This window comes from Brachyistius frenatus, unplaced genomic scaffold (assembly GCF_029030835.1).
Source record: "Brachyistius frenatus isolate BFR_SWC_R1_liver_20210118 unplaced genomic scaffold, ASM2903083v1 Contig_26, whole genome shotgun sequence".
NCBI lineage: Eukaryota > Metazoa > Chordata > Actinopteri > Embiotocidae > Brachyistius > Brachyistius frenatus.
Genome location: NW_027210625.1, coordinates 1,951,992 through 1,971,500, shown reverse-complemented (window position 1 = coordinate 1,971,500; position 19,509 = coordinate 1,951,992). Strand labels below are relative to the sequence as shown.

The 19,509-nt window shown below is 44.0% G+C and overlaps 1 protein-coding gene across 2 annotated transcripts in view; it reads left to right on the top strand.

Annotated features, from left to right (window-relative positions):
* The first annotated feature begins 286 nt into the window (after positions 1–286).
* Positions 287–19,509, top strand: part of LOC138620743 (nck-associated protein 5-like) — a 103,014-nt gene continuing 83,791 nt past the window's right edge. For both annotated transcript variants that reach the window (XM_069698188.1, XM_069698187.1), the window contains exons 1-2: positions 287–385; positions 17,896–17,969. In XM_069698188.1, the coding sequence (XP_069554289.1) occupies positions 308–385; positions 17,896–17,969 (152 nt within the window). In that variant the 5' untranslated portion in view covers positions 287–307. The remainder of the gene's footprint in view (positions 386–17,895; positions 17,970–19,509) is intronic.

The following is a 19,509-nucleotide window of genomic DNA, read 5'->3' as shown; positions in this document are numbered from 1 at the left end:
CTCTCCTGGGCAGCAAACCGCTGTTGGTCTCGCCCAGGTGATTTAATCCAACTTGACTCGCTGGTTAAATATTGACAAGAGCTGATGTGGCCTTGCTGAGGAGAGACAAGAATTCAGACGAGGCACTTTGCTGCCAAGGCTGCACGACTGCGTGCTGCATCATCATTCCAACACACATACCCCGCCGAATGCGAACACACTCATGCACACAGTGGCAGGCAGCAGCTGAGACTCAGCAAGGCAGCCGGGGCAGAAGTGGGGAGCGAAGCGGCAGAAGAGGAATCAGACGAGAAAAGGCGGTCTCGGGATGAGTCAGTTCGTGGACAGTGGCGTCGTGTCTGTTTGCGGGAGGATCCGAAATGTCCCCCTGTTGGAGCTGCTGGCGGTGAGTGCCGGTCCATACGTTCTCCCCTCCATCCCTCCCAGCGCTCCGTTCGTCAAGGAGGTATCTGGGGCAGGAGGCATGCTGTCTGGAGCTAGAAGTAGGTCTGACTGGGGTGATAATCAGGCTAACATCCTGCCCTCCAGTCCGCCCAAAGCCGCTACCACCTACATCGCTTGTGCCCAGACAGGAGACAGGAATTGCCCTGGGTTAGAGGTGCAGGATGGGGGGGGGGGGAGTTGGTGGAGGGAAAGTTTAAAATCCATCAGGAAGGAAATGAAGTAATAGTTTGTATTTGGTGTGTGTGCATGCAGTATTTGCGTTGTGCCTCTGTTTACGAGTGCTTTCATGTGCATGTTGTGCTGAAATGAGTCGACTGAGGGATTAATCGGCAACAATTTGGAGAACTGATTGATTGTTTACGCTTTTGCTGAAATGTGAGGATTTGCTGCTTCTCTGCATGTAAATCAAATATATTTGGCAACATTTTTACCTCGTGCATTTTAATGACTAAATGATGACTCGTTTATTCCGAAAGCAATTAATTGAGGTGGAAAAAAATGGAATGAGATCAAGTATTTTGAGCCGCACTTTCCTATTTTGTGTCACCGTGTGCATCTACACCTCTCCAGTGTATTGCAGTGTTGGAGTTCTTGACTGTGTGCGGTGCATTTAGAGCGGAGCGATCTTTCCATGTTCCATATGTAGGTCACTAGCCGACAAGCTGCGACTACCACTAATTAGATGCGAGAATGGCGTTCGCCTCACGTCTCCGATACATCTCCAGAAGGTCTGAATCAGGGGACCTGCCTGCCATCTGTACATATTTACCCCAAATGGTTGGGCTGGATTGTGACATACTGCATGACAGTTTATTGCATGGTTGCCATAATGTGCAGTGTGTGTGTTGGGGGGAGAAACCAGCATTTTAATGTGGCAGCCAGATCTAAAAATATATTTTGTGTTTGAAGAGGGCTTTCAGATGTGACAATGCATTCATTTGTGACTTTTTTCTACATTTATTTTGAGCAGAAAACATGAGCTTCATCTTTAATGGATTGGCAAGAAAAGGGGATTTCTTCTGGAAAGACAGCAAGAGATAAAAAAAAAAAAAAAAAGAAAAGAAATGGATTACTTTAGGGGGGATTTTCTCTTTTTCCATGTCTCATTCTCTAAATGTCCCTCTCTGTCCTTCCTTCACTCTTCCTCCTTCTTCTTCTGAGTAAGCCAGAGGTGTTTTGTGGAAATCCAGGGGTTCTTAGCCTCTGCCACCGCATGGACGCAATTATGCAGACAAATGTCTCCGCTGAGCTTCGAGACTCCATATATCCTTTATCTAATTACATTAACAGGAGCTGGATAGTGACTAATGGCTCATGGAGGAGGAGGAGGGGGAAGAAATACATGATGAGGAGCTGGAGAGGGCCGGGATGCATGATTGCATTTTTCCATCCTATTTCACTCTCTCACTCCCTCTCATGCCCAGATCTCTCCCTGTGCTCCGTTTAGAAATCCCCCCCCCACTCCCCCAAACCCACCACCACCACCACCACTACCAACCAACAACCCCAAACCTCCACACATACACACACAAACGCACACTGACCCACTGAGCCCTTTTGCAGCCTGAAAGCCTTCTATGTTGCAAAACTACATGACTGTTTTCCTTTTTTCGGTATTTCTTTTTTGGCTGTATTGCACTGTGGCACGACTGTTTGCATTATGGCATCGTCCATCATATTTCTGTTACAGGTTCGTACCAAAACTGCACTCAATCAAAACAAATCTCTCACAGGGCCACGGGAGACTCTTTCCTATTAACATTGCTTTTACTGCCAATTGAATGAAACATTACGTACTCTGAGGCCACAAGCAAACGCTGACTTTTTGTGTTCTGTTTGGCGTGGGAAACTACCTTAAAGGTCCAGGAGTGCTTTTTCTTTATCATCCTCAGCTGGCTCAGCCTGCCCAAATAAAAGCTTTCTTAACCAGCCCATGGTCATAATGACAAAGAAATATGAGGGAAGGCCAAAGTCACAATCACTACTCAGATCTGAGTCATCTGCTTTTGCATGTTCTCACCCATTTGCACTGAATCCTGCGCACACCATAACATCTTACATTGGTCATAGCTCCTTCAGTGGATTCCATGTTCGTTATTATGATGTAACATGCAGAGACTTGTTTGAGGCATTATTTATAAAACTTTCCCCTGGCTGACACTGACATCACCGGTTATGTTGATGTGCCAAGCCTCTTTGCAAACAATTTATGCACCCAGCAGACACAAAGCAACATCAGCATTCACGTGGATTTGTGTTTGTGTCCACCTGATGAGCGCATATCCGATATTCACTCTTCTATTTGAACTGAGGATCATAATCCTCTGTTGTATTGTGACAATGATTGACCGCTTTCACATACAAGTAGTCATGTAATCCATGGTTAATATAAAAGTATTGATTGTAGCTGTTTTACAGAAACAATTACTTCTGACATTCTAGTTTACTGCATGATATTCAGCAGGATTTATGTGGTATATTTTTTCACTGTATTGTGTCCTAATAATACCAACAGTAGTGTAAAAAAAACCGCAGTCTCCATACTGCGAAACTACCTGTAATGTAAACTGTATGTGGCTTCTATGGAATCACAATACTGGGAGTGAGATGGTCATTTACAATCATACCATAAACAGGATTTGTTTTTTTCTTTATTGTTTTTAATCAGTGCAGTGTCATCAAATAATATAGTTTCTACGATCTTTTAATTGTCTCCCTCCTTTTTCCTGCGGTCAATGAATAAAGCAGGTGTCAGTTGTTTCCTGTTTTTTCCTAAGAGGTTTGCTGCCGGCTTACAGCGGCTCAGCAGTCTACTGGCTCACATTACTTTATGCTAATATCTCCCAGCTGCAACCTGCACCACCCTCCTGCTTCCCTGCCTTGCTTTCTCTGCCTCTCACTCACATATACACATATACACATATATATATACACACACACAAAACACACACAAAACACACACTCGCACAAGCCCCCGGGACAGTCACGGGAGGGCCGTGAAAAGGAAGCCGAGATGATTAATTAACTCTGCCCTCATTTTGATACCGCCTTATTGGCTTTCAGCATCCGAAATTCGGCTTCAGAGCTTTGCATAGATTATCGTCCCACCGCCACAACAGCTACCACCCAAAACAGACAGACAAACACTTCCAAAAATATTGAGGTCATGTGGTTACTCATGCTACGCTGAATGCCCAGCGTTGCTTTCTGGGCAGGTTGTGTTGCTCAGCAGAGAGTGAGGTGTCTGTTTTGTTGAATGTTGGCTTTTCCACTAATGAGAGAGAAGCGGTTCTCGCAGGAAACAAATACTGCTGACAGATACTGACGGATATATTGACCTAAGAGTGGTTGTAATTATAACTGTTGAGGTTGATTTAGATTTAATAATGTGCAGGTGAATGAACTGGATTGTGTTTCGCATCTTGCTCAATAGTCTTACGGTTACTCATAAATCACATTGTCAGTGTCTTTTGGATTAAAAACGCATTTAATGGATGAGCTGATAATGTGACCTGGAAAAAAAAAAAAGCACAAGTCATAAAAACACTGTTTCTTATTTGCTTTGACAGAGCAGTTTTTGGCAGTGTCGGCAACAAAAATTTGCTTAACTTTAAGCACCAGTTTAATCCCGAGAATCGGTGCAGTGCGTGTTATTCGTGTGCTTACTATTCCTACCTGTGTTTAGCAGTTGTGCAATCATGTGTACTCTGACCATCAATGCCTGTTCACGTGTAAGCAAATTTACGTGCTTAACAGCCCGGGTTTGTGTGTTCTTGCATGTGGTCATCTGATGTGTGTGTAGCTGTGTTCGTGCATCATCACTGGTGTGTGTTTCTTTGTGTAAGCGCCTGCGTGTTTGCTCTGGACTCCAGGTGCTCCAGCTGGCTGTGTCCCTGCGGTGGCCTGGCCCTTGACCGACCGTCCTCTGGTCCCGCTTTTCTTTTGATGACAGCCTCTGAGTACAGACGGCTCCTCAGCATTAAAGGGCCTGTCGGGCCCCAGCAGCAGAGCTAGACAATACAATAGTGTTCCTGTATTTTGCCTATACACTGGGGGGAAAGCCTGCAGCACAGGTTTCTTTCATTTTTCTCTTTTTTGTTATCCGTTATTTATTTGTTTGACATCTCTTTGGATTTTCTCTGTGCAGTTGCCTTCCTCCCTGCACTGGTGGTCTATGCACTCATATTGTGCTCAGTTACTGTGTGTGTGTGTGTGTGTGAATAGTTCATCATCTTCTGCCTCCCAAACAAAAGATCACCTGCCTGGCTGTGTGATGCGTCACAGGGTTTGAGCCCCGAGGGAAAGCCTGCAGCCCTGTGTGGAGCTCTCTAACTTCTGTGTCATGATGGGCTCCTATTATCTCCCAGAATGCACTGTTTGGGTAATTTTACCCGCATGATGTGAGCTGTGGAAGAATAACCCATCATCACAAGTGTTTGAACCTGCATGTAACACTCCTATGTTGGAAATTCAGTGTGTTTTGGTGTATAGGGTCGCTCCTCTGATAACAGGAAGCTTTCTGGTTTGTGTTACTCGTCGTGAGAAAATGGTTTTAATTCTGCCTGACATACTTTACAGAAAATGGCCAGTGGTTATTTTCACAGTGTAAGCCATTCCCAGAAATGTTTTGCTACAATATCCTGCGCTGGAACTTGCTCATATGCAAACACGGCAACAGAGCGCATGCAACAAAAACCAAGATCTGTCTTGCCTCAAAGTGCTGCAGTGCGTTGCATTATAACAAGGTGTTGTTTGCAGGGGACCTGATTTTCTCTGACGTGGCTAATGCGCTCTGTCAGAAGCGTTTGCAGCTGATGCTAGCCTTGTCTTTGCTCTGTGAAAAGTCAGCGCGAGGGAAGGGGGGAGTTGAGTACAGTCCAGCTCCCCACATTCGCCTGCCGGCGACACTTCCGCCACAGCCTCACAGTCGGGGGGCAATGATCTTCATGCCAGTCCCACTGTTTAAGTCGGCTGCTGTCAGGGCTGATAGGTAGACTGCGTCAATCTTTTCCTTTGCCTGCTAATGTAGACCATAACGTTTTCTAATTACACTGCGGGTTAGGAATCAAGCATTTAAAGCAAGCTTCTTTTCCACACAGTTTACAATTGTGTTATCTCAGGGCTTCAAAGTGCTCACCATAACCCGGCGACTGTTGGCATTTTATCTCAAATGTCAAGTATCAATATGAGGTGCAGAGCAGCGTTATTACAATGATTAGAAGGAAGCCCATGCAGCGACTGGTTGATTGCGCACCATTATAAAGAGTCAGTGGCTGGAAGGTTGGCCATTTCTGCCGATCCAATTATACGCTGCAAAAAGTCTCCATCCCGAGTCCTTCTTCTTGGTCCTTCCAGCAGACTGAAGCTCTGCCTTCTGTCACGAAAGATTACCTCGATTTCTAGAAACAAATGCAGATTTTTTGGAAACGAAGACGATAAAATGTTTCCACTTAGATTTGAAAAATGAAATTGTCTCTCCTTTTTGTTCTGTAAGTTAAATTCAGCTAAAATAAGGTAAATTATTTTGCAGTGGTTTTTCATCCTTTAATATCACTGATTGATTCTGGAGATAAAGTCATTTGGGAGCTCGGCTTTGTCATTAAAAGACAGGCTATTTGTACCAGAGATCCTTGAGAACAATCAATATCATCTGCATGTAGTAACATTTGTCTGTGCGAGTCATCCGGCTTGCTGGAGCCACTCACATTATTGAGTCTCAGTCACTTTCTAAAGAAATCATATGATCTACATGCCTTTCATGAGTCCATAACTCAACTTTATGGTGATGTGCTTGTGGCACTCAATGATTTTCCGGGACCCTTTCCGTGGCCAGACATCCGAGCAGTGATTGGGGTTTTATGAGGCGCACCGAGCCTCAGGTGAGCTGGATTGAATGAGGGATGCTTCGCAGGGGAGCGTTTGACCCTCAGGGCTGATTGTCTGCGGTGTCAGTGGTCGACGGTTGCCTTTGTGTGTGGTCACAGTGGTCACTGAGGGGCTATTGTCTATTGTGGAAACCCGTGGCAGCCAGAGGGCTATTGAACCGCAACCCAACATCCATCTGGCACAACAGCTGGAGAAGGCTGTAAACTTCCATGTCGGAAATTATGCAGTGCAAACAAGATTCCTATTATTATTTCATTAGCTTAATTTCTTTGGGATTATCATCAATTTGCTGAAAATGGCTCAGATATGTTAACAGCCCAACAAAGCAGTATGTATTTACCCTTTGTTGAATATTGCAACACAACCCTGCCCCTCCAGTGTATTCACCTACAAACAGGTTTTTATTTTGGAGGCATTCCCCTCCCCTGTCATATTCCTGAAGCATTGAGGAGGGGGCCGTGAGACTCAGACTGAATTAGTGCATTATTAAGCCTTTCTGCCCTGACCCACTTCCCCTACAGCTTGCATGGCTCGACTCCAACATGGAGTCTGTGTACACCAGGAGCCTGGAAAGTATTTGAGAGGTCTTAGGATACGTTTCACAGTAAATGGACCTCTTATCTGGAAAGAGGCTGAAATGAAGCGATGCTGAAGGCTCTTCGTTTTTCTCATCAGACTTAACTTTCAGTTAGTTTCTTTCAGGCCTCGTTGCATAAAGAGCATGATCAGCGTCTTACATGCAACCCAAAAATACAGAAAGCAACAATTTCCTCCAAATAAACTATTGAATACGCTCATAACCTTCTATCTGACCCCCCTCTTTTAGGAGCCTGTGTATTAAGCAAGGCTGCCAGCTATTTAACAAATAAATATGAGAAGGGGGTGACACTTTACTGTAAGGTTAGATTAACTAACCTTAATTAATGCCGTAATGAGCACTGACTTAACACTTTACTAAAAAATGACCTAATGTGTAAATAATAATTTATTATGGTTTATTATTATTTTAAGCCACAATGCCAAACTATTATTCTGAAAGATGTTTGAGCCATAGTTTTCACCCTACCATGGAGTGGATATTGCCTGTTCACCCCCATGAATATTACAGCCAGCGTGGTCAGTCCAACTTCTGACCTACAAGGGGAACAAAGCAGAACGCTCCAGCATGTCCTGTATAATGCCATGGTAAACAGCTCATGCTGAAGGTAATGCTTTCAGGGGTAGAGGGCATCTGATGGGTGAGCTATTGTAACCTCAGAATGAAGCCGCTACCTCACTTCAATCGGCCTATTGGAGGGCTCTGGTTGGGAAATGGCTTCCAGAGGGTTCAGAGAATGCAGGCGCATTTGCTCAAAGGGGGGGTGCCCCAGATAAAGAGGGCTAGCTGAGTAAACAAATAATAATGACAGAACAGTGTTGTTATTGTAAGAGCAAATAGCTTGCCTAAGCTAAGGAAATTCAAGACCTTGCTCTGCGACATTTTCCCACAGTAGCGGAACTATCACATTCTGATCCTAAAATACCTCAGCGTTCGAGAGCCCAAACATCTCATGATATGAAATCCACAAAGTGAATTTTTTACACAAACAAATATTTGAATTGAGGTTCCTGTTAGGAAAGTCAGTTATGGTGATAATGAAAATATGATTTATTTATCAGATGGACCTTTGACACCCTGGTTATATTTCTATTTCTGTAAGTTCTTCACAGAGAAATCCAGTGTGTTTCAGTCCCGTTAGGAGAGAGTATTCAAGTCCACTGATGTCACCTCATCTGAAAGGCTTAATGAGAACCAGCACTGATGTCAAATTCTTCCCCAGCTCCCATCTGGATGAAATACAACAAATATGGCTGCTAAAAATAAGACTCCACTTGAGATGATAACAAGGATTTAGTGCCATTAACTGTGTAAATATAGTGTGTGGTTGGCCCCACAGTCATATTGAAATTCCTTCCCAACCTGGAAGAGCTCTGATCGTAAAAAGGCTCCAATAATACCTTTGAAAAGTCGATGATGGTCGATTTAAATATTTCATGCTGCTGAATTATTGGACTCTCAGTCCTCTCTCAGATCACTTGACAGAGTGCGGTGAGCCGCTGCTTCGAGAGGTCTTTGTTCACATTAACCCATAAAATGGGTGCAGTAGCGTGGAGATGATCTCTTTCAGCCAAAATCACTTCACTGACATGAAAATTGAAATATAAGACCAAAACAACCTCCAGTGAGCTTTGTGGACTGTCAGCTGTATGAGGCCCTGTTTCACAAAAAATATTTTTGAGCGGTTTGTACATGCAGAACGCAAATGGCGTCAGCATCACATTTCACTGCAGAACCATTTGCAAGTCGTACAAGGCCTTAGGTTTTATGTTGCAAGTTTTGGCAAGTGCAGTGTGTCAAAGTGTGAAAGTGAACATGAGAGCAAAGGATTTTATCTTCCACGTAGCACCTCACAAATTTGTTAAAACAGGCCCCAGTTTGTGTCTGAAATGTGCATGTCAGTTCTCCAGTCCAGGTTTAATGAAAATGCGATTTAAACTGCACAAATGTCAGATTCATGTAACTGGCAAAAAGAGCACGATGATATTTGTTCTGTTTAACAGAGTGGAGGGCAGGGATAATCACAACATGTATTGGTGATATACTGAGTTATGTCTGGCGAATCATGATTTTCTCTAAGACACACTAATTAAACAATTTTATGTGGTTGTGACTTTAATGCTACAGTAGTGACTATGTTTTATGCCAGGTGTGGGTCAAATGACAATGTGGAAGTGGAAAAAAAGGGGAGATTCCCACAGATGCATTACCCAACGCTGCAGCTCCACAAAGCTTTTCAGTACTTTTACGGCATTGTTTGGTTTGCTGTCCCAAAACTTCACTGTTGTCAAGTTCCAGCTGCAGCAGGGAGGTGTTTTTTCACTGAACCAAAGTTACACGGCACTAACTGGTAGCCATAATGGATCAGGTAAGATGATTTGCTCGAGAATTGAGTTGGGGCAGAGGCAGAAAGCTCGGAGACAGATATGTCCAATCTGGGCGAGTAATTAAAACCATCTTCATGACTGAAGCTGAAAATATGTTTTTGTCATTTGGTTAAACTTACCTTTTCGAAATCAAGTTTAAAGTTTACTTCCTATGTGCTGCTTTCCATCGAAGGCACTAAAACATGCACCAAACAAGGCATCGTCTAACATGTATTATTCACCGAGGCGAGTTCACTGAGGACAGTCTTATTTACAGCAACGCTGGGGTGTGGGGGTTCACCGAGATTTACACCACCCACGCCAGGACTGCTGCCGTCGCGTATTGTTGGCTGCTGGTCACCTCCATTGGTTCCCCAAACCAGTCAGGGGCACTTATCTGTTTAGGGAAATGTGAAATTACTCATTCACTTTCCCCACGCAATTTTCTCTTCTGGTTAGCTTTCAGATTCAAACTGGCAACCTTTTGGCCAAAAGCCTACTTTGTTAGCCTCCAGGCTGCTGCCACCGCCACAGTCTGTCTGGAAAGATGCGCCGAGCAAAAACAAGGTGATCACCCCCTCTGCATCGCCACAGAAATAATTCATGACCACGGGAATAATCATTGCACTGAGTCCTGCAGCAGAGGTCAAAAGTCACCACAACCCATCTCTTTTCACATTTCTCATTATTATTCTTTTACTACACCTTCCATCCCCCATTTAAAAAAGAAATCATCCCACTGTATCTTGATCCGCTCTCTGTCACTGTCAAGTTAGATAGAAAATGGGGATCTGATAAGCATGAGTGGCACAGGTGGGTTTGTGGATGACAGGAGCGCAAACAAACAGCCTTCTCTTGTCACATTACCATTTCACTGGTTATGCTTTCTTGCATGCCTCTGGGGCAATCTCGCTCCCCCATCCCACGGCAGGAAGACGGAGAGGAAAGAAAATCAGAAGCTGACATTAATGCTCTCTCGAGCAGGAATGCAACTCTTTGCCTCCACGCTTGCGTCGACATCTGCCCGGCACCTGGGTCGACCAACTCAACTTGCAGACAGGCCGCGTCAATAAATCAGCCTCTGGATTAAACAGAGGAGAAGCTGTGATAAAGCTGAGTCCTGAAGCTAATGCACATGAACTGTCAGGGACTCTGACAAAGTATCCCAGGCAAGAAATATCTCTGCAAAAACACACGCTTGGAGGTCATGAATTTGTTGGTGGAGAGATTTTGTTGTATTTGTGGATTTTGATTTGTTAGCGGGAATATCTCATCTTATCCTTTCAGCTGAACTTTAGCAGAGTAGGTAATGTTTTTTATATATATATATATATATATCTTTCAGGTCATAAAACAAGCTTGCGTTGCGGGTTGCTTTAGGTATCTTCATTTTTTTTTTTTTTGGTACATAGACAAGCCAACAGGAGAGCTTCAATAGAGTTTAAAGTAAGCATTGGCATGATGACACAAAGAATACTGTAATGAGACGAGGTGAGAAACTCTGTAAGGGCGAGCTTTTAAGTGCAGATAATGCTGAGTGGATCCTGCAGAGGACTTTTTGCTGAATATATAATATGCCTAATTTCCCGTAAAGGAACAGAGTTACTACTACGTGATCAACCCTCTCTGCTCTTGCAAAAGCTTTACAGTGCGGCTCGGTTAGGTGTGGCGCCTGTCTGTCAAGGCCTACATAAACAGAAGCCCAGCTTCCCCCTGTGAACCAACTAACATCTGTTTAGCATCAGCCCTGCGCTCTGATCTGCCCATTCCCTTGTCACTTTCCAAAGGATTTCTCTCATGCTCTTTTTGTCTCTTCTCATACGTCTTTTCACTTTCCTTTTGCTGTGGACCTGAGTGATGTTTAGATTAAATCATAGATATCATCGGCAGTGTTTTGCAGTCCACATTACGGTGGACGTTCCCCCTGTAATCTGTGCAAACTGCAGGTTAAAAAAAAAAGTCAAAATGCTGACCCCCTACTTTAGCTGTGTCTTTTTTCAATCAATCAATATTTTTTTTTATTTACAGTGCAGTATGGCCATGAATCATGGTTCCAACACATTTAACATTTCTGTTTTTCTAGTATCTGTTTGTCCTTACAGAGCAGCTGAGGGTTTATCTTTCAATTTCTCTGCTGCTTTTGTTTCTGATCCTCTGACGCTCTCTGGCTTTCTGTCTCTCTCAGCAGCCTCCCTATTTTCCTTGTGCTCCTGTGGGTTGTCAGGTCCAGGTTTCCTTTTCATTTCTGTCATCGCCACTCTCCCTCCCTCTCCAAGTACACCTGGCTGAATATTGGCCCCCAGATGATAATAAAACCCAGCAACCCCCAGGCTTGTAAAATTTTGGGCAGAGGCGCACAACAGACTTCCAGCCGCTGTGCGCTCCCTGTTTCCTCGATTCCCATCCTGTCTGGAAACATCAGGACCAGCATGGACACACTGTGTTTTTGTTTTTATTTCAAAAGGCCGCATTCCTCCACTGCTCCTCCCTGATGGGTGTTTTCGCAGATTTAAAAGTCTGAGAGCAAAAGGGAAGAGATTCATTCAATTCACAGTGCCATATAGATCAATGACGAGCTATATTTCCCCTTTGTAATCTTTTTTACTTTTTCATTGATTCATTTTGAGGGGCTTTTATTTTGAAATGTAAGCTACTGTCACTCAAATTTTCCTGTTGGGATGACATAGAGCATGACTTGTCTTGATTAAAAGACTCAGGAAAAAAAAAAACGACCTTGAAAATGCACATATACTATGATGGTCTGTCTGATGCTTTCACCTTCTCTTCCACATAGGTAGCTCTGTGGAAGTGATCGAATAGCGATGTCAGCTCCGATGTATTTCATTCCTCGGCTACTTTTTCACCTCTCCCCTGTGAGATTTGCACTGTGAACAGCTTTGCCACTGTTCCCAAAAGGCATGAATGGCCCACTCTGTCAAACCCCAAAGAGCAGAGGAGGAGCCCAAACAGACGAGGGGTTATTTGAACGCTGGACGTATCTTAATGTTTGGAAAGATAATCTGCGGGGATTTGGATTCCTGACGGTGGCGAGGTGTTGATGTTTGGGCTGGGCCCGGCCGTAGGTGCTGCTGGAGGAAGAACATCAGATAACCCAAACTGGTGAAACTCACCCCGAGGTGATGAACAGGCTCCCTTTTGTATCTCAAGTAATCCATAGTCCTTGACACTCCTCCATCTGAGGCAGGTAGGGAGATGAAGAATATCCTGCTCACTGGAGGCATTTGTTACATGAATGTCCTCAACTCAATGAGTTCACTGTGTGAGCCTCCAAAGCCTTACAGTCATTGAGGTTTTCGGTACAATCAAGCAGTGTAGTGCTCAGCTCAGATTCAGCATCATTTACTGAGTGACGGTTCATTAGCTGGGACGTAGTAAGAATTTAAAGTTTTATCTTATTGAGAATGAATAGGAAAGATAAACATGAGAGTAAATCTTGACATGTGAAATAGTCTAATATGGATGTCATTTCTTGTGATACTGAGCTGAGACAGATAGAAAAGTGTGCATCTTCCTGAGAAGCCACAAAGAGTAATTGGTCATGACCTCATCTCAACTCATTCCACGTTCAAATCTTTATTCTATCTTGTCAAAAATTAACAATTTCCTCCTTGAATTTATCAAATCATTTTGCTGCAGGAAGCTGTCGTCCTTTACACAACTGGATGAAAATACCTGGGATCATGTCTGTCACTGATACCAAATCCTGTCCTCCAGATCAATCTGACAGTACTCGGATGTCTTTTTCCACACGAGAGAAATGACACGCATTAATCCAAGGAGCTACTCTTTCCACTGATAACCGGCAGGGCTATCGGCGGAGCTATCAGGGTCTAAGGATATGAGAGCCCGATGGCTGAGCTGATATTATGACACCAGGTCATTGGGGATCTGAGTAAAGACCTCTCAGTGAAGGATCACCTGCTTAGAGCCTCAAAACACGCTGATAAGACTAATGCATTTAACCGAAGCTGACTGATATGCACAGGCCTGATACAAGCCAAGGCAGGTTTCTGGAAATCTGCACACCGAGACAATTAGTCATCCTGATTAGTTCGTTGCCTCCCTACGATAAGATCACAGTTATTATGGATTATATTGGCGTATGGGAATACGTTTTCGTTGATGCTGATTACATTTGGAGTGTTTACATCTTTGCCACTGATGTTCGTATAAACTTTGGAGTATTGAATGGCAGAGATTTTGGCAGCAAACCCAGTCGTATCTTTGGCAGGAGGCCAAGATTAACAGCCATATCAGATGTGGTGCATCTCCCACACCTTGAAAAGTCACTGTCATAATCCACTCTCAAGTGTGCTATAAAATAACAGCCAGAAAGAAATCTTACATTCTATTGGCATAACCTTTGACTTGGAGCAGCCCGTGTGGGAGCTTTACTTTCTGTCAAATGTGCAGCTCAGGGTTTTCAGTTGGTTTGACAGTCCCAGAGGGCACGCTGGCATGTCATCAGCCTGCAAAAAAAACTCATGGAAAGCAGAGATAGGGCTGATGAGGCCGGCTGGGGCGCAGGGTGAGAGAGGATAGAGGTTGTGACCTTGTCTTGGGCAGGGTCTTATTCCCAGGGGCTGCAGACCTCTACAAGGTGTCTTATCAGTAACGGCAGGCTGTGCCTCTGATCTGCAGACACATCAAGGTGGTGGAGGCAGCTCATCGCGGCGAAGACTTAAAGAAACGCAGTCTGACCTCTGCGGCAACTAGGTCAGAGTTTTATCTGGCTTTAAGTTTATTTATTTTTTCCAGTCACCTCCAAAGCTGCCTATATAAGAACCAGACGCTTGTCTAGGATGTGATTCCGTCCTTACTAATCTTCACAAATGTGTGAAAGAGCAGAGCGTGCTAGCGTGGCTCGTATGGATGAATAATGCATCTGATGTTTTATTACTGAGAAATCTGGACCATTAATCTTAACCAGATTGCAGTGGGTTTGAGTGTCAGTCTGTTTGCATGTTTGCACGGCTTTACCCAGAAGTGTGTTGTTTTTTCTTTATTTTTATTATCCCCTCCCTGCTTCTCAGCGCCAAAGCGGTGGGGGGACGGTGCTCAGATTTTAAAATTTCATAAAGCAGTTGGAGGGGCCGGGATATGGGACTCAAGCCGTGGCACATGGCAGAGCCCTCAGCAGCTACCGAGCGCCTCCTTATCAAACGCTCTCACACGCATGAGTAAACATGGCCGGATAAACATTACTGAGAACCTGCGGTCATAGAGCAGGAACATCAGCAAGCACATTACCTGTCAGGTTAACAGGAGCTCGACCTCTGCTCTCATCATAGCAGCAAAAATCAATACTGTGCCCAACACTGGCCTTTTAATTAAATATTGTGAAAGAACCAGAGTTTCATTTGCAACGAAGTAGTTAGAGTGGACAACATTGCCTTAAATGAAAACCCCGAGAATGGCTTTTAATGTTTGAAGCACAATATTGAAGCAAGAGAGTGTATATAACTGAAAATAATTCTTCTTCATGGAGCTGCAAATAACAAAAATAAAAATATATCAAATAAAAATGGAAATCTTGAGTGGGCAATTAAATTTTTTTTTTTTTAGCCCTGAATTTTTTTTTTTTTTTTTTTTTTTCTCCCAAATAGCACCCATTGGTTCAATACAAGATAACTAATTTTGGCAATCTGTCACTTATTTCACTTGATGCAGCACAAAGTCTGCTGATGGTCTCCACATCTTTCTGCTGTCATTGGAAGTATATTAGAATTTAAAAGCCTCTTCATGATTTAGTATACTTTGAGGTGATTACGCACTCTTTATGAGCTTACAGCTCTTACGACATTTTAACCACTGTGAGGAATTGTTGGGCTTCAGTCGCCAGAGCACCAGTCCTGAGAAATATGCCTTCGATAAAGTCTCAGGTCAGTAAATTCAGGTTGTTTTTTTTCGGTCTACACGTGAGTACCCGGGCCTCGTGGGAACGGCACAGCTTTCACTCTCGCCGTAAAACCGTCAGAAATAATGCCCGGCTGAAGATATAACACGCGGCATTACATACGTGAGTCATGCTTTAAATCTCTGCTTTAAATACCCTCCCCGTTTCACATGACAACACGCATGCTGCATTCTCTGCATTCCTTCATGTGTGCTGAGGATTATTTCAGTGCCCTGTCATTAGGAAGAGGTCTACGTGATGACAACACAGACTTAGGTAGCTTTACTTTACTTTGATGTGGCCTGTAAATATTTCCCCCGACATGGGGCTTTCACGAAGAAGGTTGCCCTTTGTGCAGCAGCCGTAATCATTATGGGATCGCGTTGCTAATGGTCTCTCGGAGACAGACGTTTTACCCCAGACAGCTTTCTTGGCTGCTCCAGAAGAAGTCGCACATTTGGGTCTGGTTTCTTGAATATTGTGCAAAATTATTTTTGACAACTGTGTTTTGTAATTAATAACTCAAAAAGCCTCCCTGCTACTACTGAAAACCAACATCTCTGATATTTAACTGCAAAACGCATGCCACAGCGACCAGCTTCTCTCCATCCACCCACCCGGTTAGGATGAATTCAAATAGCAACATGAATGCAATCATTTGTCATTGTTTTTGCTATTGATTAACTGCAGTTGGATGCCAACAGTAAATTTAACTTTGGAAACGTAGCCGAGCGCTAATGGCCTTTCAGTTTGGGTGTGAGTGGCATCCAGGCTGCGTGCTGTGGCACTCCGAGACTAACAGATGGCTTTGGGGCACTGCTGTTCGACACTGTAATTGGTTGCTTTCCAGACATGAAACATGTCACACTGATTAGGTTGAAATTAATGAAAACAATGATGAAAGATGGGGAGAGTAGGAGGTGATCTTATTTTGTTGTCAGTCTCTCTTATCTTTTGAAAGATAATGGAAAATGTGACAGAAATTGGGAAATGCTGCACCACACTGTTCAGCATCGATCTGTTGTCGCGCTTGGACGTCAGCACGGTTTGCCTAATGGCCACAAGAGCGCCCTTGACTGGCAACTCCGCAGGAAGCCTGGGCCCTTTGCCATGTTCATCTCCTGGCAAGCTGGTTTTGATGCTTGTCTTCGAGTGGCAGGCTCACATGACATTAAGTGCTTTAACTGCTTGAGAGGCAGCAGCACAGGAGGAGACAAAACAACTGCACTTACTGTATTTAGACCAGCAGCTGCACATCTGGCATGTTGAGAGTTTGCTCTCAAGGCCACAGGTTAAAAAAGCCCATGCAGTGATAACAGAAGTACTTTAAGTCTGGTCAGGCTCCAAAGGTGGGTCAGAGGGAGGTCAGAATCAGTCTGCTGCAGGCAAATCATTAAAAGTTCTTTGGCTGTGAAATAGTATGCATGTTTCCATGATCAAAGAAGGATTGTGAATGAAAACAAGTGCAGCCCGTGTCACAGAGGAGGCTGGTATTTGTTGTGTTGCTGTTTTTGGTTGCATTATAAGGAGTGTGGTGTCTTGTTATGATATAGTGCATCGTTATAAGAGTCCCATTTCCATATAGAGCAAACTTTTGCTTTCTGTTATTGTACTGTATCACAGCAGGGGTTCTCCACCAAGTTTGAAAACTGCAGCCCCAGTGTTTGTTTTTCCTTTTCTGCAAATTCTCTTTTAAAAGAATCAGTTTGTGTCTCACAGAAGGGATTTATTTTTTCCCAGTGACTAATTACAGAACTGAGATTACAATAGCAGCAAAGACAAGTATGTTCGAGGAGCAGGCGAGGGAGCTGCAGTCACAATAAATGTGAAAAAGGTTTTATGTGTACTTTGACAAGAGGACAAAAAAATGAATAGCTCAGAAACTTTTTTTTTCTCCTAGACTGAGACTCCTGGTTTAGTTACCTCTTCATGGGAATCCCCATTATTCAATTACACTCTGCAAGCACATGACCAGAATATCTGGAAATCAATGCAGAGCATCTGTCCCACTGAGATAACCATTTACCCAGGAGATGCATCAGGAGCTGTCAAGCAAACATCTAATTAATTAGTCTTAAACCTCGACTGCAGTGATCTGACAGCAGCAAGTCACAACTGGCTGTGTTATGTACTGTAGGTAGTGTCTGGAAAACGCAGATGTTTGAAATATGGTGCCTATGTGGCCTATTTCTTACAGTTGCAACCCCCTCCTGCTATATGTAGTCGGACCGCGAAGAAGCAAATCATTAGGCCCAAGCCAAGAAATCCTGACATCTGTTTTTTCCATTCTGCTCTTAGCCTTAGCTCATTTCGTCCTCGTTGTAACTCAGTAGCGCACGTTTTGTGAGTGTGGGCTATTCCCGGCTGACATTACACAGCTGGGCTCGCTTCTGGGCCAGCCGTTAGAAGTTACCCTGAGGTGCTCCTGGAGTTACACAGAGAGAGAGAGGGAGACTAAACTGATTAATCACACCTACTTCTGGTCTGCTTTGCTGTTCTTTGCACATTTATCAGAGCAAAGTGAGGATACAGTGTGTCGTCATGACTTTTCAGCACCTCATGCTCACATTTGATCAATTGTTAGTATCATTTGGTTCAGCTGTTTAGGATGAGGGTGTGGGCTGAGGTCTTCCTGTGATTCAGAGTGAGCATCTGCATAAGTCTTTCTCCTCTCTCCTTGGCAGGAATACATGGACGCCAACAAATGCATCGACGAGCTTCTCAAACAGCTCGAGGAGGAGCGCCGAAATGTCCGAAGGTAAGAGGCTTCTCAACATTTTTTGGGGCAGATGTTTTATTGCCAGAGGATATCAGCAGCTGCCTGCAATCCATTCCCAGCCAGAGGCAGCAGAACAATGTTGTTTGGTTTGAGTGCGAGACAAGCTTTGTACGCTGTTCTTGAGAAATGCTTTTTGTGTTGGAAGCCCACTAAAAGTGGCAGACAAAGGGGAGACTCTGGGCCCAGTGTGGGGTTGACTGGGGGCATTTCTCATGGAGGTCCTTTGGAGCAGATTTGCCCAGACAATGGGAATGAAGAGCTTATGGAGATGCCAATCTAATGACCTTGTCCCCTCCGTGCTCCTATCATCCTAGCCCTTTCCAGTGATGCACCGCCCCTGTAGAAAAGAGAGACAATTTTTTAAACTTCACCCTCTTTTGTACAGCCCTCTCTCCATCTCAATGGAGCAGTAGTCCCCCAGCTCAAAGTAATTTTCCCCCTGAGTGAGCAGAAAGAGGTTGGGGGTCGGACAGAGGAGGATCGGGGTCTCAGGGTGGGTGGCAGGGGGGATGAATGACCACTGACCATCCCCTTTACTAGGCCAGGGCAGCCCCTTAAAAAAGGAAGTGATGTGTAAAGGAATGCCCCCCCCCTTTTCCCTCCCAGTCCAAGTCATCCCCACCCCTCTCTATAAGACATCCTCTGAGTGACCTAACAGCTACTTAGAAAAGCCAGGGTGTCTCTGTATGAACTGACCTGTATTTGGGACAGAGGACCAGCTCGTTTTAAAGCCATGAACTTGGACCGAGTGACTGGAGAGGCTGTCTTAACCTCAGTTTTTACTGTATTCGATCTGAATCGCTTACCCTAGTGTTGCTTAAATTCCTTTGGGGATACAGGCAAGGTTAATGTCATTTTTTTTTTATTTGTAAAATTGTGCTTTAATGGCATCAAATGCTAATTGTGCTGTATGGTTTTTTGGTTGGTTTGTGTGTGTGTGTGTGTGCCTTTGTAAAGGTGTGTTCAGACAGAATTCATTGTTATCCTCTATAATGCCCTCCTGCCTTGTACAACTGTGTGTTTGATTTAGTGTCAAAGTAATGTTAAATGCACTTATGGGACACAAGTTTAAAATAAGTGGCTTTGAAACTGAATATTGTAAAAATGTCCCTGACAGAGAGAAGCTGTGCAGTGTAAAGTCACTCCAAACCTGAATCAGTTCTTGCCTTTTGAAAAACATCCTTCAATTCTTTTTTCGAAGGATCAAAAATAAGAGCTTGGTGAGCCCAGTGTTTGTGGTTGAAGTTTGTCTGAAGGGAAACGCTATTTACATTACAGAGCTATTTTGTCCTCCACTGTGGCAGAAACTACTGCAAGAAGGTCTGCGTAGTTGAGATGTAACCCTCTCGATGTTGAAAACAAGTCAGTGCAAATTCAGCCAATGCTTTGAATATTTCCAGTGTTTGAAGCTCAGTTATTTCAACCAACAAACCACCAGCCAGGATTTGTTCTCATTTCTTTTCTAGTGTTGTTCGATTCAGAGTGGCGACAGTGATAAATGACCTCACCAAGCCTTTTG